A 23380-nucleotide genomic window follows, 5' to 3' on the forward strand; every position below is an offset into this window, starting at 1 on the left:
CTTCTGAGTATTTGCTGACGCTTAATATAATAATAACAGGACTTCTGTTTTTGATATTAATAATATGTGTTCTCTTTTAAATGCTTCACACGAACTGTGTTTGTTCATTTTGGTCCAAATATCTGAGAAGGGTTCAAGTTTCCTATGTTTTTCTCCCCTGGACCGGATTCTGGTCTCTTTCTTGTAATCATTGTTTGTTGCTAAATCTAATTTCCTTTCTTTCTGTCCTTGGGATAGCTCAGTGGTGAATCAGAGTCCTTCAGCCAAGGCTGTTATCTTAAATCTTACAGCAAGGTCTGCTCTGCACGTCCACGGTTAGTGAGCGGGACATCGGAAATAAAAGAGAATCATAAATATTAACGCTATGACCCCACCTAGTGGTAAAATACTCCTTGTCATCTATTTCAATTATTAAAAACACACGACTGCCACGCCGTTGAAATAAGAGGTAATGCAAGCAGTCTGTGACCCCACAACAACAATAATAGCAATAATATTATTTATTTATTTTCATTATGTGACACTTAAGACAAGTAATGGCTGCTAGCTTTGCCATCACAGGAATAAATTACATTTTAAAATATATTAAAATAGAAAACAGTTTGAATCTAATTAATCTGATGCAATAATATTTTTAAGTCTGGCTTAAGGTTCCAAATGCTTTTTGGGGCACTGTATTAAAGATAATCTTCCACCGCACCAATCATATCCATTGATAGATTGATGCTATAATCTTTGTGCTGTTTGAAAAATATTCTTGACCTAATGAGATTGTTTTTGAGTATGTCTGTTCTTTAAAGTGTGATTTTGAGTTCATGTGGGTCCGAGATGTCTGCTATGAGGGAGTGAGTTGATAAAAGCACAGTACATCTCTAACCTTGATTACAATATTTATCATGGTCTTTTACATATATATGCAATACCATACATACCTACAATACCATAAACATATTACATGTTACTCAAAGGGACTTCAAAGAATATTGTGTCACTATTTATTTTTATTTTCTTAGCCTTTAAGCACAAGACTTGATAAACTGCTTTCGGATCTGTTTAAGGCACTCTGCCTCATTATCTAAGAAAAGACAGAGTGAAGCTCCTCTGACCTCCGAGAGTCGACATTGATCATCAGCACCACGGTGGCCAATTCAGGCAGTCTATCAAAACAAAGAGTTCAGCAGAGCAGCGCAGGACACATTGATCACACAGTCTGTGTTTCAGCAGTGCTCTGCAGCTGGGAGACATGAGCACATCAGTCACAATACTCAGAGCTTTGAACCTTTCATTAAATAGTAGACAAGAGGGCCCAGAATATTTAATGGGCTCCTGCTGTGTTCAATACTGTTCACTTTTTGCCCAACAAAAATATTCAGATAATATTTTACATAATTATATGTACGGAACAGAATTTACTTCTGTGGTCACAGTACAGTTGTGTGTGTGTGTGTGTGTGTGTGAGACACCTGCGTGTCTGTCAAATACTGTTAAAAATGAGTCCTCAACTATCAGTCACTCACAGAGTGTGGTCTGTCTCATAAGTTCATGTGTCACAGTATCTTCATGTGATTTTAAGGAGAACATTCACTGATTCTGTCTGTTCTAGAGGATAAACTATATACAGTAGCATGAGTTCAGATGATGTCTAAAACCCTTAAGCAAATATTAATCTAATTCAGACAGAAGTCCGTATAGACTTAGATGAAGGAGATAGAGACTAGTAAATCACGTTGAAGTCCCTTGGTCCATCAGTACTCTCTCATTCCTACTTCATGTGTATTTTCCTTTCCAGCAAGCATGGATTCCCACTGTAAACACAGCCCTTCTGAGAAATGTCTTCCTTGATTCCCTCAACCCCACCTCACATATATACAGTACATCTATACACACATGTCGTTTTATTCCAATAAACAGTATGTCCATTTAACCTTAAGGTCAGAGACCCTCCACCTTTGGAAGCATTTGTTTATGTCATTTGGTTGGATTCAGATTTGGTGGGTTGCAGAGGAGTAGAGTTTGACAAACCATGCCGTAACATTTCATTCACAGCTGAAGTCTAAGCAGATCACAGAGAGGAACTCAAAAATGTTCTATTCTATTCTATTCTATTCTATTGTAAAATGTATGAACACAATATCAAAGTGGTGTCTACAAACACATTTTCTCAGAACTTCATTTTTCACTGTTTGTCAGCTACTGTGTGTCCACTATGTATCATTTAAAATATAAGATTTGTTTTATAATATTTTGTTTTGCTGAAAGTAATTTGCTTCAATGTATTTTTGTGTGAAACATGAATTATGATTGAGAGAGCACTTGTCTGGTGGTCTTTGGTTTATAAAGGTCACAGAGGTTATGTCTGACTTGTTGGATGTGCATGCATAAAAGTGTGTGTATTTAACAGCCATTTTCAGGGTGATTAAATTAAAGGCTGAAAAAATAACTACAAAAAGGTCAAAAGTTGTTTCTCTGCGGCACACTTTAGCCTCACAGAGTCAGACTTGTGACAGTTAACATAACGTCTGGTCATGACTGACATGGAAAGCTACCAACACATCAGTGAGTTTATCCAAAGTTTATTTTGTTTTTATGTCACGTTAACATTGTGTCGCATGCTTGTGTCCAGTGTGGGGTTATATGAAATACATAAAGGCAGAACAAAATCTTCTAAATGTGTATGGTTTCATATTTAGAACGGACAAATTTTCCTGTTGGTTTACATCAAATTCTGCTGAGACTAAATGATCTAAACTATATGATCAACTTTACGTTATTGCTGTATGCTCTTACTTTATGTCCACAGTTGTCTCTTTTTTTTTTTTTTTTATGTTTTCATTAATTTTATGAGAAACATCTGAGAGAAAGCTGATATATGCCGTACATGAAACATAACTTAGAACTCTTTGAAAGAGCAACATCTGGGCAAATATTTTTTTTTCTGGGCAACAATCTCAAGAACTACAGAGAAAGAAAACACTTTACCCTGTCTGTAACAAAGTTCAAATTAAGGAAGAAGGAGGCAGGAACTGGTGAACATTTAAACAATTTTAATAATAAAATAACATTTAAAATAGTGCGACAGCCCATCATGGCAACTGGCGCGCACAAACACAACCAAGACAAAATAAAGTGCAGGCCTGGTCCTCTCTCATCTTGCACTGTTGTCACTCCTCCTTCTATTCTTCTGGAGCTCTTTGGTGGAACTCGAACCAGTGAGTGGCACAGGTGTCGTGCATTATCACTTACTCCACCGGCCTCACTCCATTCCCATGGCTCTGGGACCCCCGACTCGTTACACTATCATTTAAACATACCAACAAAGAGGGCTAGTAAGACCAAAAACTTGCCGCTGTCCTTTATTTTCTACGCACATACTTGTAAACCAGTTTCAGTATCACAATGTTCATAACAGGTTATATATTTTGATTTGTGGTTATATTGCTATTGCGGTCCAGTATTGAGGTGAAATGTTCTGTCAATAACTAATCTTTGACAGTATAATAATCTTACAGATGTGATTGTGTGTGTGTGCATGTTTGTCACAGGTAAACATGCTAGACATTCTCCACATTTCTGAACCTCAGTGTTTCACAAAATCTTCCTTCTTTTCCAAGTGGCCATGTTTATTGTCCACTGTGTGTGTGTGTGTGTGTGTGTGTGTGTGTGTAGGCACGTGGTTGGGTTGTTGTGTGCATGTGTAAATTAAAATGATTAACAATTTTTTTCATTAAAAATAAAAACTACATACGAAACTACATAGTACTTGTTTAATTAGGTCACATATTTATTTATTTTCAAAATGGCTGAAATGGTAGACATGCATATTTTATTATTATTATTTTTATTTATTTATTTTTTCTCAGGGTCGCCTGTATATATATATATATATACACATCTATCTATCTAACTGTCTATCTATCTACTGGTTGTGTGATTTGGTTGTGTGTTCTTTAAAGCATCGGCCATCATGGGTTAGTTAAGATTTCATGAAGGTTAAACTCCCTCGTCATGTCAAAATGCCAGACCTGTCACACGCTTATCAGAATTGCTGAGCAAACATTTCACATTTTAAATATGTCATCAACCATGTACTCAGACATTATAACACCTCCTGCACAGACATAATATACACATGTACAACTAGACAGACGGAAAGGAGCCCAAGGAATAGTCTCTGCGTGGGAGGGGTCATTCATGTAATCACACATGGCTATAGGGCATGAAACTACAGCAGAGTGTACTAGCTTTATTTTAGAGCCATATTTAACATCAACAGCCAAAAGGTAACGCCATATAATTTTTCCTTTTCCTGCTGCTTCTAACATAAGTGAAAATGCATCACTAACAATGATTTGCAAGGACAGTGAACATTGGGGGAAGTTAAATATTATATCCCTTGAGAATAATGACATCTATGATTTGATTTGCTTAAAAAATTATTTACTGTGAAATACTATTACAATTTAAAATAATTTTATTATGTTTTTATAAAATATAATTCATTCCTGTGATGGCAATGCTGAATTGTCGTCAGCGTTACACGATCCTTTTCCACAAAATCATTTTAATATGCTGATTTGGTTCTCAAGAAACATTTCTTACTTCTTAATCAGTGTTAAAACAGTTGTGCTGCTTAATATTTTTATGAAAGCAGTGAAACTTTTTTTTTTCTTATTTTCAGGTTTCATTGATGAATAGAAAGTTCAAAAGCTTTTAATAGCTTTTAAAATAGAAGTTTCAATAGCTTTTAATTGAAATAGAAATATGTTGTGACTTTTCAAAGATAGAGGACATAATAAATATTTAATATATTAAATTGTTTTAATTTAATAATACATTAACATAATATTTAAGAGATTTGTGTCTTTTTTTGGGTAGTTGTCATTTGTTATCTTTCTTCTTGTTATTCTATATTCTCATGTTGATATTGAAGGTGTGACTTAATACAAAATCTGGCAGTGTTGCAACTATATAAATTCATATTTTTGTATGTATGTGTAAAAGCATTCAGGGAGGTTTGTGAGGTCGGGCTCTTATGGAGAGGGGTTTGCCTGTCCACCCTAAATGAAGCTTGGCAGCCATTTCCATGGTTCTTTGGGAACTGTCCAGCAGGCCACACACACACACACATGCATGCAAACACAAAGCCAGAAGCTTAGAAAGTGTGTGTTGCTTTTAACATCAGCATGTTATTTGCCTTTCTGAACTTCTTTGTCAAAATATATTGTGATGACTTTGTCATTTATCTTATGTCAAGCAAAATGGCTCCAGCACTTTTAGTAATAGGTTTTCACACATGTGTGAGCACAGACACATAGACAGTGATGTCTCAGAGGCAAAGGTGACAGACTGTAATGAGAGACACGTCAGCCATCAGCTGAAAAATTACAGCCAGTTGGTTTATTTCTGGTCCATTTTAGGGCCATTATATAAAAGCTTTTTTAAATGCAGAAATGGCAATAGTCATAATGTCATCTGACTTTTCCAGAACGATGATGTCACCTTCCCCACAACAGTTCACGGTGCTGGAATGTTACAGGCTATTGACCGAGGCAAAGGATTGTGGGTAGTGTGTACAGAGGAACATGGAGGTGTAAGGGGTGAGCCATCTGCCTCACACACTCACAGTAAACTCCTACAGCTAAACACACAAGCCACACACTCACTTCATACACTCACACACATCAGTAGGTCAAACACGATGGCACCGGCAATACTGTATGCATGACATTTAGACAAGTTCACACACACACACACACACACACAGAGAGAGTCAGATAATTTTGTGATAACTTACTGACAAGAAGGCATGCTGGTACTAAACTGACTGTATGTCCACTGCGAGATAGACAAAGTGTGTGCGATGGGAGACAGTAACATAGTAACGTGAAGTACACTACACACATGCAAAAACATGCACAGTCACACAGACACATTATTACAACATTTATCTAGAATGACCTTTTCTTATAGCTCTGTCAGACACAACACAAACAAACAAAATAAGATTTCTGTGTGTTAGCTCTTTAGTATTTGGTATTGGGTTAATTTAAATAAAACTTATAAATCCAATAAACTGATTATGGATATATTGGTGTTGGAAAAATTGAAGCAATTTGTTTGTTATTATATTATTATATATTATATTATATTATATTATAGTATTGTTATTATATATTATAATTATATTGTTATATATTGAATTTTCAGCAGTTATTATTCCAGTCTTGAGTGTCACATGATCCTTCAAAAATTATTCTAATGTGCTGATTTGATGCTCAATAAATATTTCTTATCAATATTAGCATCAATGCTGAAACAGTTGGGCTGCATAATACTTTTGATGAATATAGTAAAAAAAAACTACATTTATTTGAAACAGAACTTTATTGTAACAATGTATATATATATATATATATATATATATATATATATATATATATATATATATAAAGGGTACTATCTTTTGTATGACAATAACAATTATTAACGCCATTTTGACTATTTTGATGATCAATAAATTGAAGTCATTTTGATATGTTTTTTTTTCTACTGAACAATAAAAACAGCAAGTGGATACTCAATAGAATTAAAATGCATTGTTTTTGTAGCTGTACAGCCCAGAAACACAAGTACCTGCTTCTTAATCTAATCTAATCGTAACATTACAGTGCAATATGAAGTTATTTCAGAGTGACAAACTTTTGCTGCCTGTTCTCTGAAACCTTTAAAACAACCTCTTGGGCCCTTAAATCTTACTGGTGACAGGTCTCTTTGGTGATGGCTTTACAAGTCCCAGAAGGAACAGCCGATTAGCCACAGGTCTCCACAGGAAAAACAGATTCTGGCCAGGTCAGCATCCTAGAAACAAGGGGGGTTCAGACCTCACACACACTCATTTAAACACACACCTCGATGCACACATACAAACACTGAAAATGTGTGGATGCATGATTAGTAATTCATAAAAGAAAATTCCAGTAAAAAAGGGCCAGAACCACCTGGGCTGGAGTGATTTTGATGATGTGTGTGGTGTGGGGTACATTTACAAGAATGATTTGAGCTACGTTTGATTTGCCCTTTGTGGGTTGGTGTCCCATGATAGGTTTCCGTGGTAATGATTTCTGCATTCCAAGGCCTTAATACAGGACAACAGCAGCTTTGGGAATGTAGCAATTTTACTGCCATTGCTGACTATACAATCTACGTAGACCCTATCACCTGGGAAACCTGGCTTACCAACACATTTAAAATAGCTAATCGCAAACAGTACAAATATTTACAGATAAGTATGATGTTAATCAGCTGCATTGGCAAGCTACACCTTTTTAGAATGAATAAATACTGAATGAGTAATTAGAGTTTAGAGAATTAGAGATTTTTTTTATATAACAGACTGAAGAAGTCTTAGAAAACCATTTCGTTTCAAATGGTAGCATTACAGTGGACACACTCTGCCCCCTCTTCAGACCGCAAAGCCCCGTAATAGACTGATAACACAGGGCTGAAGGCAATATCAGCCTGTTTCCCACACTGATTACCAAAGGATAAGCTAATATGTTTGTGGTGTTATGTCGCAAACTTTCAGATCTCATATCTGGACTAATGAGCTTTGTTCAATTAATACTGCATACACTGTAAAAAAAAAATTGAATTAGTGTAAATTAAGCCAACTGAAAAAATTAGATGTAACTAATCACTAAAAAGTTTGTTGGAGAGGTTTTCCATTTTTTACAGTGTAAGGCATAAGTCCAATATAAATTTGAATTATAAATTATAATAATATTAAGACATTTCCTTTTTTTAAAGCACAATATAATACATAAAAAAGAATAAATAATTTTAAAAAATCAAACGAAAGACTGCATATATATATATATATAGTATTAGTGATCAATATAATATTTAATAATTTTATTCAGCAAGGATGCATTACATTGATGAAAAGACATTTAGAAAATTACAAAGGATTCATGTTTCTAATAAATGCTGTTCTTTTGTACTTTTTATTCATATAAGAATCCTGGGAAAAAAAGGTATCACAGTTGCTACAAAAATATTAAGCAAAAAATGTTTTAAAAAATGACTATAATATTTTTAAAAAATCATTATTTATTGAGCACCAAATCAGCATATTAGAAAGATTCCTGAAGGATCATGTGACACTGAAGTGGAGTAATGGCTGCTGAAAATCAGCTTTGCATCACAACAATGAATTACATATTAAAATATGTTAAAATAGAAAAAATATATCTGAAACTTATTTAGCAGCATAACTTAGTTTTTACTGTATTTTTATTAAATAAATGCAGCATTTGCAAGCATAAGAGGCTTTCAAAAACATGTAAAAAGTATTAATGATCCCAAACTTTTAAATGCCATATATCATATCATATCATATCATATCATATATCAGATTAGATCACATTAGATTCAGTACATGTAGATATTCAAAAAGGTTTAAATTTAATTTCAAATTCATTTTTGTGGATTGCTACTTTTGATACATTCAATATTTATTTCCTATTTTTTTAGGAATATTTCCTAAGTGGAAATGTTTTTTCCACATTTTGAGTCAGGAGTCTTATAACTTTTCAATGATATCCCTTACAGTGCAGCCCTACCTCAGCTGAGAATGTGGTGACTAATCAGTGAACAGGAAACTCTATGGACATCTTGCACCACAGTAAGGGTTGAGCTGCCCATCACTAGACAGCGATTTTGGAAAATCAAACAAATCTCAGTGTCTGTCCTGAAAACACTGCATCTTTATGTTGTCACGTTCATCCACACTGTAGCAATCTCTCTCTCTGCCGGCCTCTCTTCTCCCTCCCCTGCTCTCTGACTCCACCCTGCTGTGGATAAAAGGTGGTCATCTGCAGAGTGTTTCCTGTTTAAGTCCAGTTCGCATTGGTCAAGGTGTGTTTCAGAGAATCCTTGAGATTATCTCCTCCTACGGCCATTCAAAGGAAAGGTAAGGAAATACATTTATATATTCATAATTTCATTTATCTGTAACTGCTTGTCTTGTTGCTTATTGATGCACCCTTGTAATTTGCAAAACCATTGCAAAACTGATGACCAAGCAGACAAGTAAAGACAATTGGGGAAATTGTTGTTTAATGAGCATAGATATACAGCTAAATACAGCTTTTCCACATTTTATAATTCTACATCAGCGTCAGGAAGTGTGTGTTGAAAATCTAAATTCTAAACTGATTGTTACAGGCAAAGATGTGAAACTGTGTCTCATTGTTAAAGGTAATACATTATCTTTAGGCTCTTATATGTGTCTGACATATTAATCTGATTAATATAAAGCAACAATAAACTGTTTTGTAGCTTGTTTAATCATTTATGAGTGGTTTATAAAGTGTAAATAAACATGTATTTAGTGTACAGAGAAAACTTTTTATGTTATGTTTATCAAGTTTATTATAGAAATACTGAGCAGAAATACATATTGGATGCTTTAGCAAGTTTGGTGGGCTAATGGTTTTGTCTCAAAAGATGATGTGTTAGCTCCCTCTCCTGGTGTCTTTTCATACATGTGTGATTGTGATGGTGATAGTGGACTGTCAGTTTAACTCTCAGTTGTGAGAGGAACACAAAGCAGACATCTATTAGATGCACAATGGGATGTGACTTGTGAAGGTCAGCCTGTCATTGTTTTAGCAGAAATAAACGGTGTGATTGACAATCTAACAGTTTCAGCATTTGCCGTGAGCCACTTTTATTAAGTTCTGTTGAAGTTAGCAATAGATTGATGGTAGATTAATTAGCAAATATTTGGCCAAAAACCATGTGTACCTGCCTATTTTGTGTTAGCACTCCTTCTGTTAGTAGTTTAATTGCTACATAAATGTTAGAGGAGCCCGACAGCATCTTCGTATTACTAAATTAACTAATCAGAATGGAAAAGTTGTTTGCTTGAAGCAGAAATGAAATTCCTTCCAAATTAATTCCAAAGTACTTGCATTGGATATGTGTACTGATAAAAACCATTTTAAATATAAAGCTCCTCCAATAAAAATAAATAAATACATAAATAAGTCTTTAAAAACATCTTGCATTAAGAAACTTTTTTTTTCTACAAATTAAATTTTTCTGTCTTTCTGTATTGCCGTATTAGTTCTCTGTGACGTTGTATTATTGTTGGAGATCAACTCTTGCGAATAATACTAAAATAAAATAAAAGATAAATAAATAAATAAAGTTGCCTCTATCTGCAAATATTACCAACATTGTCGTAGGGAGCCATATCAGCTTTCAGTATCACTTTAGGGTATCATCAAACCTACACGTGAGACAATAAGTGAAGAGAAATGTTCAGATTTATCTGAAATGTCAATCCAAATTAATAAATGATGATAAGATAAGTGAAACTGAAAGACTGGGCCATAAATTAATTTGCTAGGAGTTCATCTACATTTAGATGAGTGGATGATAAATCAATCATAAATGTTTATAATGGTAATCATATGTATATAATATGTTCAGTTTATTTACTGTATTGACTAGTCTTGTACTGGTGATTGAAGAGATATGTTTCATTAATCAGAATTTCTGTATGTAAATAGCTTGATTATCACTAAATATATAAACTGTTTTACAAATTTGTTTATAAATCCATTATATTCATCTTGCAGAGATATATTCTTTCTTTTCTACAGACATTTTTCTCTCCCCACACATGCACTTTGAGGCTAGTAGACCCTTGCTGTGTTTCTCACTCTTATAAACGCTCAGCTGTTAAAATGTTTCTGTGACACAAACAGATGCTTAGAGAGAATGAAGACCCTGTTTGTTTCACAGCTGGGCTGGGAGTTGTGACTTCCACGGCACAATATAGTCTGCCTGCTACATCATACAGTAGATAAAATGAAAGATTAATTGTTTACATCACAAGACCATATTGACTGGCATATGAATTCTTTACGCACCTGTTGGTCTGCTACTACAACACAAACATGTTAATACATTCTCGGTTTCATCTGTTTGGTTTTGTTCCTGAAGCAGTTTCATATATAAGTTAACTGAACTCTTATACAACTCTGATACACAGTTTTGTTAGTTATGATGATAATAATAATTTATGCTGAATTTGTATTTGATTGTTGGCATATACTTTTCATGGCTGTTTTAGTTTCTTGTCACTCATATAAATTAAAATAATTGAATGTGCATCAATATATTCATGTATGAAATTTTCTGTTATAGAGGGGGGAAAGGTATTAACCAAGTAGTTCAACTGATAGTCTGGAATATATTGGTTTACTGCATCATGGCCTCTTGAAGTCCTCCCTTGGTGCACCAAGAATCACCCCTCTCCTTTTCTTCCCATAGAGAGCCAGAATAAAAGTGTTGTCAATGATGATTTATGTGTTTCTTTGTGAGTGCACCGCTCTGTAAAGATGGGAGTAAAGGGTGTGAGAGACTGAATGAAATGAAAGACAGAAGGGAAGAATGAGGGACAAGAGAGAGGAAGAATTTCTGTAAACACTGCTGACCATCTGGGTCTCAGTGAGAGGCTGAATGTGAGTTTAACTAGACTTATTTGCTGAGGTGTTCATGCGTTTGGTTACTTGAAGCAATGAGATTCCAGAAGAACATTTCACAAATAGTATGGAGGGCATTTTTTACTAGGTTCAAAGGTCACGTTTAAAAGTATAGGCTATTTAGATGCCACAGAAAGTCAGGTTGAATAATCTCAAATGAAAAAGACTGAAGAGTGCATAATTATGGAAGATGATGTTAACAACGTTTTTATTTGATCAAAAATAAGATAAAACTGTAATATTGTAAAATATTACTATTTAAATAAAATAAAAAATTAAAATCTATGTAAAATTGAACCCTAACCTTAATTTATTCATGTGATGGCAAAGCTGAATTTCTGTCAAATAAAAAACAAAACATTTTTGTAACATTATAAATGACTTTACAGTCACTTTTTATTAATGCACCCTTGCTAAATAAATGGAATTTTAAAAATCATACTGGCCCCTAACTTTTGCACGGTGATGTATTTTTTTTCTATTCCAAAACAATATAAATGAAAACCAAGAGTTATGATATTCACTTATGATGTGCCATGTTTAACTTATGATATGCCATATGTGAATTAAGGTGTCACTTTAATTTGAAAATTGACATTAACATATACATTTCTAAAATGACTGTGAATTTATTATTATGTGTCAAGTAGGTTTTGGGACATAAACATTACCTCTTACAGTTTGTTTATACCATCAAAAAGTTTGCATCACTTTTAACTGATTGCCAGGATTTGGGTCAAAGTGCACATAAATAGTTTATTTTTTTCTAATTATGTTTTCCAATATAATTATGAAAACGTTGTTAATGATCACTGTACAGTATGTTGTTCTAGTTATTGCAGTGATGCCTATAGCTAATCAAAATGTTAAAGGGGTCATATAATGTTGCTAAAAATAACATTATGTTACAAGTGAAGTCGATTTTTACAAAGCTCATCATTCTGAAAAGCGAGGTGTAAGCTGATTGGCCAGCTATCCAGTGCATTGTGATTGTCTGAATACCTCAAACATGTGACGGAAATATTATGCCCCTTAACATATTGTGATGCCGTCTCCCTGCACGATGATACAAAACCAATAAAACCCAATACAAACGAGGCATTTGTTGAATCCAATGAGAACATAATTAATGATTATAATGACCTATACTGTGTTTGCAAATTAAGAAAACAACTACATCAATTTGACAACACACACACACACTGCAAATGCTCACAACCAAATAAAGAAACACTGCAAATACCCACAACACAACCAAATAAAGAAATGCACTGGAAACAGATAAAAGCACCTGCAAATTAATTAAACAACTTCATATGTTTGGTAATGTTGTGAGCATTTGCAGTGCGTCTCTTAATTTGGTTGTGTTGTGAGCATTTGCAGTGTGTGTTTTCAAATTGATGAAGATGTTTTCTTAATTTGCTGGTGCTTTTCCTATTTTTGCATTAGTTTTCTTAAGTTGCAGCACATTAAGCTCTCTCGACCACCGTATAATTCCCTGCAGACCAGACCTGACATAATGTCACATCATGTGCACATACACATTTCAGAACATGTGTGATTTGATTATTATGCTCTTGTAAGCAACAATAAATAAAAATAAATAGTTGAATAAAACGATATCCCTTATACCATGTAATTTGATAAATGTCAAATCTTCTGATCATGGGCGTAGGTTTGGTCTCAGCTTTGGTGGGGACATCCCGGGACACCCCCAACCCCCGCCCCACCCCGGAATTATTTTGTAAGATACAAGTGATTTTATGGTGATTTCCTTTTTTATTTCAGACTGTTGGCAATACAGAATATCACAATACAGAAGTGAATCTACTTCATCTCATTATATTGTATCCTGACCCCGATATACCATCCTTTATACTGTCCCTAAAGAGCTAGTATAACTGTATAATCTCAAAAATGCACTCTCAAAAAATAAAAATAAAAACCTGAGACTGTGTAATGCTGAACAACAAAACGTTTTATTAACATAAATTATGTACATTAGTATTTACACTAACAAAAAATACTCTGCCACAAGGAAAAAAATCTAAATAAATAAATATAATAACCCTTTTCTATTATAAACACTATTTACCCTCCAGTACACTCACATTTACGTTGACTGCAAGATTCTAAGTTAAGGTACAGGCTAATTGACATTCAGTTACTTGCTAACGTAGCATTCTATCATCCTGGGTAACACATACTATCACCAGTTAATACTATTTTCCACAGTAGAATCTTCATTTGAAAGCCTGGTCAGTCACTACTGCTAGTTTATTTGTGTGGCTACTGGCTAGCTAGTTATTTTGCCTAATTAACGTTACACTCTGACTCTGCTTTACGAAAAAGCTTCTTATGTCCCCTTTTTTCTTCTTGGGTGGCATCTACAAAGTACAAAAAAGGGCAAAAATACTGAATATTAAAATGTTTTTACTAGCCTTTGTATGTGGCACAGAGACAGCCCTGGTAACTTACCGTCGGCCGTCGTCAACATGCGCGCGCGCGCGCACACACACACCACCCGCTCGCTGCTATTGCAAGCACAAAAGTAGTCCCGGCCCGCAAGTGTAGCCTGTCAGATAACCCGCCGCCAATCAAATTACAGCGTTTCTTGTACTGGCGTCGTGGCCGTTAGAATCGATCCAAATAGCAGTGCAAAGATACAAATAGCAGTTCAAAGGACCTTGCTAAATATTGGTGAGGACAAATTTGTCATCTCAAAATATTGATAGGGACTAGTACCTAGCGTCCCCCCTAAACCTACGCCCATGCTTCTGATGTCATACATACTTAATTAGTTAATGGCACATATAAATCTTAATGATTTCTAACTAGCTTTTGATTCGTAGTGGACGTTATTATTAGTATTACATGATGCTAAATCAGCTTAAAAATGTTTTAGGATAGAGCTCAATCTGCTCAGTCTGATTGGTCTTTGGCCAGTAACTATATCCTTGCATCTCAAAGAGTGGAAAAACCTAGATGGCTCATGGCATATCTGTGTGATTCTCAGCAACCTGACAAAAAGCCAAAGGTCAACTCCATCACTTCCATCATCTTGAGGCAAACTTTGTTTCATTCACATCTAAGTTTTTATTTATTTTTTATTTTTTTAAATATAAAATAAAGCATCAAAGTTAAAAAAAAAAAACGTATTTGGCTAAGAGACAAGCATAACATTAAACTTAAATATAACAATGTAAGCATACATGAACACCCACTGTTTACTGTCTGGGATTCCTGCAGTGTGAAAGGTAAATTACTGAAAGGTTTTTTTCTAGTTACTGAGAACTTCCCTAGAGATTCTTAGAAGTGAGAAATTCCAATAAACGGGCTGCTTCCTGTCCTTTGACTTGCTTTTACAGTTTGAAAGTAAGGTCACGTTTAAGAGTATAGGTTACATTTACAACCCGAATTCCGGAAAAGTTGGGACGTTTTTTAAATTTTAATAAAATGAAAACTAAAAGACTTTCAAATCACATGAACCAATATTTTATTCACAATAGAACATAGATAACATAGCAAATGTTTAAACTGAGAAAGTTTACCATTTTTATGCACAAAATGAGCTCATTTCAATTTTGATTTCTGCTACAGGTCTCAAAATAGTTGGGACGGGGCATGTTTACCATGGTGTAGCATCTCCTTTTCTTTTCAAAACAGTTTGAAGACGTCTGGGCATTGAGGCTATGAGTTGCTGGAGTTTTGCTGTTGGAATTTGGTCCCATTCTTGCCTTATATAGATTTCCAGCTGCTGAAGAGTTTGTGGTCGTCTTTGACGTATTTTTCGTTTAATGATGCGCCAAATGTTCTCTATAGGTGAAAGATCTGGACTGCAGGCAGGCCAGGTTAGCACCCGGACTCTTCTACGACGAAGCCATGCTGTTGTTATAGCTGCAGTATGTGGTTTTGCATTGTCCTGCTGAAATAAACAAGGCCTTCCCTGAAATAGACGTTGTTTGGAGGGAAGCATATGTTGCTTTAAAACCTTTATATACCTTTCAGCATTCACAGAGCCTTCCAAAACATGCAAGCTGCCCATACCGTATGCACTTATGCACCCCCATACCATCAGAGATGCTGGCTTTTTGAACTGAACGCTGATAACATGCTGGAAGGTCTCCCTCCTCTTTAGCCCAGAGGACACGGCGTCCATGATTTCCAACAAGAATGTCAAATTTGGACTCGTCTGACCATAAAACACTATTCTACTTTGAAATAGTCCATTTTAAATGAGCCTTGGCCCACAGGACACGACGGCGCTTCTGGACCATGTTCACATATGGCTTCCTTTTTGCATGATAGAGCTTTAGTTGGCATCTGCTGATGGCACGGCGGATTGTGTTTACCGACAGTGGTTTCTGAAAGTATTCCTGGGCCCATTTGGTAATGTCATTGACACAATCATGCCGATGAGTGATGCAGTGTCGTCTGAGAGCCCGAAGACCACGGGCATCCAATAAAGGTCTCCGGCCTTGTCCCTTACGCACAGAGATTTCTCCAGTTTCTCTGAATCTTTTGATGATGTTATGCACTGTAGATGATGAGATTTGCAAAGCCTTTGCAATTTGACATTGAGGAACATTGTTTTTAAAGTTTTCCACAATTTTTTTTACGCAGTCTTTCACAGATTGGAGAGCCTCTGCCCATCTTTACTTCTGAGAGACTCTGCTTCTCTAAGACAAAGCTTTTATAGCTAATCATGTTACAGACCTGATATCAATTAACTTAATTAATCACTAGATGTTCTCCCAGCTGAATCTTTTCAAAACTGCTTGCTTTTTTAGCCATTTGTTGCCCCCGTGCCAACTTTTTTGAGACCTGTAGCAGGCATTAAATTTTAAATGAGCTAATTAAGTGGATAAAAGTGTAAAATTTCTCAGTTTAAACATTTGCTACGTTATCTATGTTCTATTGTGAATAAAATATTGGCTCATGTGATTTGAAATTCCTTTAGTTTTCATTTTATTAAAATTTAAAAAACGTCCCAACTTTTTCGGAATTCGGGTTGTAAATAACAGAGAAAGTTGTGTATAAATTCAAGTCAAGAAGGTGAAGGTGATCAAGTGAGATGATTGCATAGTTATTGGAGGTGATGTTAACATTGGAATTTATTATTATATTATCAATTAATTTACACTACATTTAAAACGTTTGGGGTAGTTTAGATTTATATTGTTTTTGAAGGAAGTCTCTTATGTTCTTAATACCGTAGGTATGACTCAGTTTCAGGTTAGAACTCTTGTTGATGTTTTTTGCTTTGTTTAAGCTAAAAGAATATTAAAATTATAATAAATAGTTGCATAATCTTCCTTTGTGAAGGAAATAGTATATTGCTTGTATGTGGTCTCTCAGTATGTCCTGTTATTTTTGGTAGTTTAATGTCTTAACATTTTTTTTTTTTTTTTTTTTCTATCAGAGAACAGGGTATGTTGCAGAGATTATAATTGATACTGTTAGCAATTGGCAGTATATTATACATTACTTGTTAGGTCCTAACTTGTTAATGGTTATTATTTTTTTTATTTAGTTATGTTAAAAAAAAAAAAAAAAAAAAAAAAAAATTATATATATATATATATATATATATATATATATATATATATATATATATATATATATATATATATATATATATATATATATATATATTGTTATATATATTATTGATGTATTAACATACATTTATGTAATTTATGTTTAATTAACAGTCAATTGGATGAATGACACTTATTGATTTATTACTAAATTGGATACTTAATTGGTAGCATAACTGATCATTGATTGCATTATTAATTCTTTGATCCACCCCACAACAGGCCATGGCCATGGCTGCTTTCCTAGTTGCTTTGGTGCATTTGACTCTATTGCCATCAGCTTTTGGAGGTGCATATTATGGACACAAACCCAATCCTCAACAACATCAACCCTTACCACAGATGCCTCACATGGGAATGGGAAAGGATATTTCACACATGCTATATCCACACTACAGAAAAGACCTACCAATGCACCTAAACAAAGGCAAAGATATCAAAGGTATGAACACTTGTTTATCTTAACACTTATAGTCACATTGTACATGATATATATGGCTTTGCAGTACTGACCTAGCTTTTCACTTATAAAGGTGAGACTATTCCCAGAGGTGAGCAGGCTGTTCAAGGAGAGACTGGACCGCAAGGGCCCCCTGGTCCGCCTGGGCCCCAAGGATATCCTGGGCCTCAAGGTATTGGTATAAAAGGCCCTCCTGGAAAGCCAGGACCTCCTGGTCCCCCAGGATTTCCAGGAGTTGGTAAGCCAGGAATGACAGGTATGCCTGGGAATCCAGGAGGTATTGGGCAACCTGGACAGCAAGGTGAACAAGGACCCAGAGGTGAAGAGGGACAACCAGGCATGACTGGGCCCCCCGGTCATCCTGGACCCCCCGGTCTGCCAGGAATAGGAAAGTCTGGTGAACAAGGATTACCAGGACAGCCAGGGGCTAAGGGAGAGCCAGGACATAAAGGTCTCCCTGGTCTCCCAGGGTTACCTGGGCCTAAAGGAGACAGAGGAATTGGACAACCAGGCCCACTAGGGATAAAAGGGCCAGCTGGGCCACCTGGCCCGCCAGGGCAGGCAGGATTACCGGGAATGGGTAAGCCTGGTCTTCCTGGTGTAGCAGGTCCACCTGGTATTCCAGGGAAACCTGGACAGTCTGGGGAACCAGGTCCAGAGGGTACACCTGGTGGACAGGGCCTACAAGGACCAAAAGGGCCTCCTGGATTTGGAATTCCAGGAGAAAAAGGATTACCTGGACGGCCAGGTGCACCTGGCCACAAAGGATTACAAGGGCCACCAGGGTTGCCTGGGAAACCTGGATTACTTGGATTTGGCAAACCTGGATACCCTGGCCCAAAGGGTGACAAAGGGATGGGAGGGCTTCCTGGTGCTCAAGGACCAAAAGGAGACAAAGGTTATGCTGGTCAACCAGGCATGACGGGTCCCCCTGGTCAAACTGGTCCTCCAGGCCCTCTAGGACCAATGGGGGCACCAGGTGGAATTGGTTCCCCAGGACTAAAAGGAGAAGGAGGTTCACAAGGTGCCAAGGGAGATCCCGGACCTATGGGGCAGCAAGGTCCTCCAGGATTTCCTGGCCAACCAGGCCTCCAAGGTGAAGATGGAGAACCTGGGCCAAGAGGATCACCAGGACCCATAGGTCCCAAAGGAGAAGGAGGAAGCAGAGGTCTACCTGGTCCCCCAGGTCCATCTGGCCTGCCTGGTCTTAAAGGAGAACTTGGTCAGCCTGGCCCCGGAGGACCACAGGGTCCTAAAGGCATTTCAGGAATTGCAGGACCAGGAGGACCAAGTGGGCCTCCTGGACCTCCTGGGCCAAAGGGAGAAGTTGGTCTACCAGGTCAAGCTGGTCCACCTGGTCAAGGCCTTACTGGAACCCCTGGTCCTATTGGTCCAGCAGGTCCACGTGGCCAGAATGGATCCCCAGGACAGCCAGGACTCCAAGGTCCACCAGGGCCTCCTGGACCCCCAGGCCCCCCTCCTTCACCCGACCTGATGGGTGTTCTTCCTGAGATGGGACCTGCGCTGGATGGTATGAAAACTGGTGTGTACAAGAAAGGGAAATATGCAGGTGGGGGTGATATGATGGGTGCCAATGGTCTGGAGATGCCTGCTTTCACTGCCAAGCTTACCACACCATTCCCTCCAGTTGGCACACCAATAGTGCTTGACAAACTACTGTATAATGGGCGCCAGAATTACAACCCTCAGACTGGTGTATTCACCTGTGACCTCCCAGGCATCTACTATTTTGCCTATCATGTGCACTGCAAGGGTGCCAATGTATGGGTTGGGCTCTACAGGAATGGGGAGCCACTTATGTATACATATGATGAGTACAAGAAGGGATTCCTGGATCAAGCGTCTGGGAGTGCTGTCATTCCATTACAACCAGGAGACACAGTTTATTTACAGTTACCATCTGACCAGGCAGCTGGATTTTATGCAGGACAGTATGTCCACTCCTCCTTCTCTGGCTTTTTACTGTACCCGATGTAAACCACAAGAATAAGTGAAAGAATTTTAAGGAGAATAAGGGGGAAAAAGAACTGACATTAAAATATTAGACTTTTTAAAAATGTCAGTATTTTTAAGTACACTTTCACAGGGAAGAAAAGAGACTCATAGAAACAGCTCCTTTAATCTCAACCTAACAATATCAGTCTACAGTTGAATATGTGCAATGCTAAATTACAGATTGCTGTGTCTGTAAAGATACAACCTGCACAAAGGCTCTGACAGATTGTAGTAAAAATATTCAACACCACATTTAAACAGATTTTTGAGAAGATTGTTTTTGTAACGTATTTATGTATTTGTTTTATTGATGAAATCAAACATGAATATAAGTGCTTTAAAATGTTAAGAACACTATTTTTAATGTCTTTGTGACATTTGCATGATAACAAATGTATTTGCTTTGAATGAGATGAGAAAAAATATATTTTTTTAAATATCACATATCATGTTTGTTTTTATCAATAATTATTTTTTAAAGGTTTTGCATACTTGCAATATTGTAACACAAGTGCTGTGTGAACTGCAACCAAAATATGAATTTGTTTGTATGTGTGTGTGTGTGTGTGTGTGTGTGTGTGTGTGTGTGTGTGTATGTGTGTGCACTAGAGAGAGCATGTGTACGTGTGCTAGATTTTATTTTAGCCAAACTCCCAGCCCCCCAAACTTTAAATAATAATTTGTCTGAAAACCACTTCTATTTCTATAATAAACTGTCATCAAAATGAAAATTTTACTCACAATACAATACCTCTCACTATCATCAATCATATCAACACTTCCCTCATTTCCATCCTTTTTTTAATTACTTATTGTGTAATAACCTTTGTCTTTATATGTGGGTCACTTTCAATAACGATGCTAAAATTCTCTAATCCAGTAAAAATCTGTCTCAGTACCTTCCACCCCCCTTTTATTAAAGTGTGTGTCTTTTTCTCTATTTTATTTTATTATTATTTTTTTTTAATAAAGATGACTTACATCCATAACTGTATTTCCATCAAATTCTTGAATTTTGCAACAATGACATCATCTAAATATGGTCACTTGGGGAATTAAAATATCAAATTTAAGATCTTATTACCATGTCTAAAAACAGCTACAAAAAAAAGGTCCTATAAAAATTATAGTTCAAAGGTGATCTGTTTGTAATTCAACTCTGCATCTAAATCCTATGCTGCTCATTTATTGGTCATTTAAAAAACGTGACAGTTACTATTGTCAATTATACTATTCAATAGTAATTATTTACAATAGAAAACTACCGTGGTAACTTGGTCTTAGTCATCAAAAAGAGAAAAAGACTTAAATATCCCTTGGTTTGAAGGAAAGCTGTAACTGTATTTAGGAAAGTTTAACACAATACAATCGGTAGGCTTATGCATTCGATGACGTGGGGGATGGTGTGTGTGTTTGTGGGTGTGGGTCAGGGGTGGGTAAGGTTACGATGGCGAAAGCTTGACATTTTATTGTGCTCAAATTCTATGATGACCTCTCTGGATCTGTCCAGTCACATGACCTCATTAATATCTATGAGCCCAGCCTTCACCATAGTACGATTTTTTCGCCAGCTGTTACATCCTCTTTTCCCAGGAAGTCAGAATGGTCAGGATTCAGGAACCTATTTAATACTAAAAAGCCAAACCACCGCATCCTGTTCACTACTCGGTCAGAGACGCTGCGCTATCAAATCAGATTGCGCGAAGGGGCGGAGAGAGGATTTGTGCGCATGAGCATAATATTATTGCCTTCATTGATAAAAACCCTTTGTGATAATATTTCCTCATCTAATCCCCTCACAGTCGCTTTCGGCGCGTTTCATCAATCCATACGGTAAGTTTTTATTATTGTTATTATTATTATTGAAATGCGCATGGCATGAAATAGGGCCTATACTTTCAATTTACACAGTGATCCGTCTGTTAATTCAAACGATCAATGTATCGTTCATTCGGAAACCGGATGGCAATATGTGCCTAATTTTTTTTAAAGAGATCATTTATTTCTTTATTGTATAGGCTACAGCCATATATTGTTATGCTTCACCTTGCATATTTATATGTTACATGAAAGTCACACGCTTTGCTTATATATATCGGTTTAGTTTTCTGTTGGAGTGTTTTAATGTAAATTGCACACTAGAATGTGCATGAGATATTATGCCATTTATCTATACTGGGCCCCTATTAGATGTTGGTGCAGTATTATCCTTTTCAATTATTGTCCGGCTTGATAGACTAAATGTTTATCAGTTGTACAGTTTATTTTAACATTTAAAAGATATTTCTATTACAATTCAAAGATGCTCTGTAGAATAATAATTGCAGTTTGCTAAACTATAGTTTATGTATTGGGGCCTGTGAATAACATATGTCTACAGGGTGTTACAGTCATCTGGAAATTGGCAATGGCATCACGTGCACGCCCAAGAGCTGCAGGGACTGATGGCAGTGATTTTAAACACAGAGAGAAAGAGGCTTCTCACTATCAGATGAGGTAACTACAACCCTTATACTCTCACAGCAATATAACAACCAATAACTGCATATATGTATATCAGAACATGTATTTGAACTTAAAAAAAAATATGTCTTTCAGTGCTTCATCAAAATCAGAAATAAAGAAGCTCACTGTAGTTCATTTCTTCATATGGATACTGGTGGCAGCGCAGGTGGTTGTTAGTCATCTCAATCTGGTGTCACATGATCTGGTGGCCATGCCCTATCAGTGGGAGTATCCGTACCTTTTGAGTCTCCTGCCCTCATTTATTGGAGCCCTGGCCATGCCGAAGAGCAACATCAGCTATCTGGTGATCTCCATGATCAGTGCTGGTTTGTTCTCAGTGGCACCCTTGATTTTTGGTGCAATGGAAATGTTTCCACTGGCTCAGCAGCTATACCGACATGGAAAAGCTTACCGGTTTATCTTTGGCTTCTCAGCTGTATCTGTGATGTATCTACTCATGGTGATTGCTATTCAGGTGCACGCATGGCAAATCTACTACAGCAAGAAGCTTCTAGATGCCTGGTTCAACTCAACACAAGAGAAGAAGAAGAAATAAAGATGCTATTATATAATTTAATTTATCCACCCTCTTTTTCTGTCTCGGTTGTTACTGTACAATGCACGCAATGTTTAAATATACATTTGTAAGCAACAAAGCTTACTTAAAAGGTGGATTTTAAAATTTTTCATATATATTTAAATTAAGTTTGCCTTTTGTTTTAGCATCTTATTTAATACCTGAAATTCTGTTTAATTACAAATTGTTTAGTCAAGTATACAGAGCCATTCACATCATTTGTAATACTTTCTAAATAAAATGTTTCTTTAAATATATAATGGTTGTGTATTTCAAACAATAATTTCATTCTAAGCTTGATTTTAAAAAGCATGGACTATCATTAGCTGACTTTTTAGCTTGCATTTCCAATAGGAATTTACACTTTCTTTTATTATGTTGGTTTTAAATTCTACTTCGCACACCACTTTTTTTATGGACTAGGTGCTACATCAGAATCTTGTGAGAGTGTAGAGACATGTTTTGCCTTACATGAATAGAGACTTCAGTTATAAACCTATGATGCTTCATGTTATTGATTATAGCAAAGATTTTTTTAAAACTATTGTAAAAACTCTTGATTATTTATGGTTAATTTGATGGGTTAGATCCAGAAAAAATGCTTGCTTACCCAAACTCAGGTTATTAAAAAAAAAAAAAAACAGAGGAACAATTCAGAAGGTCACCT

General features: G+C 36.2%; 2 protein-coding genes across 2 annotated transcripts; both read left to right on the plus strand.

Moving 5' to 3' along the window:
• The first annotated feature begins 8610 nt into the window (after window positions 1-8610).
• LOC132152989 (collagen alpha-1(VIII) chain-like) lies at window positions 8611-20703 on the plus strand. The gene is made up of 4 exons (XM_059562053.1): window positions 8611-8683; window positions 8866-8971; window positions 17378-17597; window positions 17689-20703. The coding sequence occupies exons 3-4, from the start codon at window positions 17381-17383 to the stop codon at window positions 19611-19613; spliced, it is 2142 nt and encodes a 713-aa protein (XP_059418036.1). The 5' UTR covers window positions 8611-8683; window positions 8866-8971; window positions 17378-17380; the 3' UTR covers window positions 19614-20703.
• Window positions 20704-21183: 480 nt separating this feature from the next.
• LOC132152466 (protein jagunal homolog 1-A) lies at window positions 21184-22973 on the plus strand. The gene is made up of 3 exons (XM_059561223.1): window positions 21184-21464; window positions 22012-22127; window positions 22230-22973. The coding sequence occupies exons 2-3, from the start codon at window positions 22039-22041 to the stop codon at window positions 22690-22692; spliced, it is 552 nt and encodes a 183-aa protein (XP_059417206.1). The 5' UTR covers window positions 21184-21464; window positions 22012-22038; the 3' UTR covers window positions 22693-22973.
• Window positions 22974-23380: the final 407 nt, after the last annotated feature.

This window comes from Carassius carassius, chromosome 11 (genome assembly GCF_963082965.1).
Source record: "Carassius carassius chromosome 11, fCarCar2.1, whole genome shotgun sequence".
In the NCBI taxonomy this organism is placed as follows: Eukaryota; Metazoa; Chordata; class Actinopteri; order Cypriniformes; family Cyprinidae; genus Carassius; species Carassius carassius.

Bases quoted from the DNA above. Each gene is read 5' to 3' on its own strand.
- LOC132152989 (XM_059562053.1), top strand. From the start codon at position 17,381: ATGGCCATGGCTGCTTTCCTAGTTGCTTTGGTGCATTTGACTCTATTG. The intron at 17,598-17,688 runs GTATGAACACTT...TCACTTATAAAG, and splicing joins CAAAGGCAAAGATATCAAAG to GTGAGACTATTCCCAGAGGT.
- LOC132152466 (XM_059561223.1), top strand. From the start codon at position 22,039: ATGGCATCACGTGCACGCCCAAGAGCTGCAGGGACTGATGGCAGTGAT. The intron at 22,128-22,229 runs GTAACTACAACC...TATGTCTTTCAG, and splicing joins GCTTCTCACTATCAGATGAG to TGCTTCATCAAAATCAGAAA.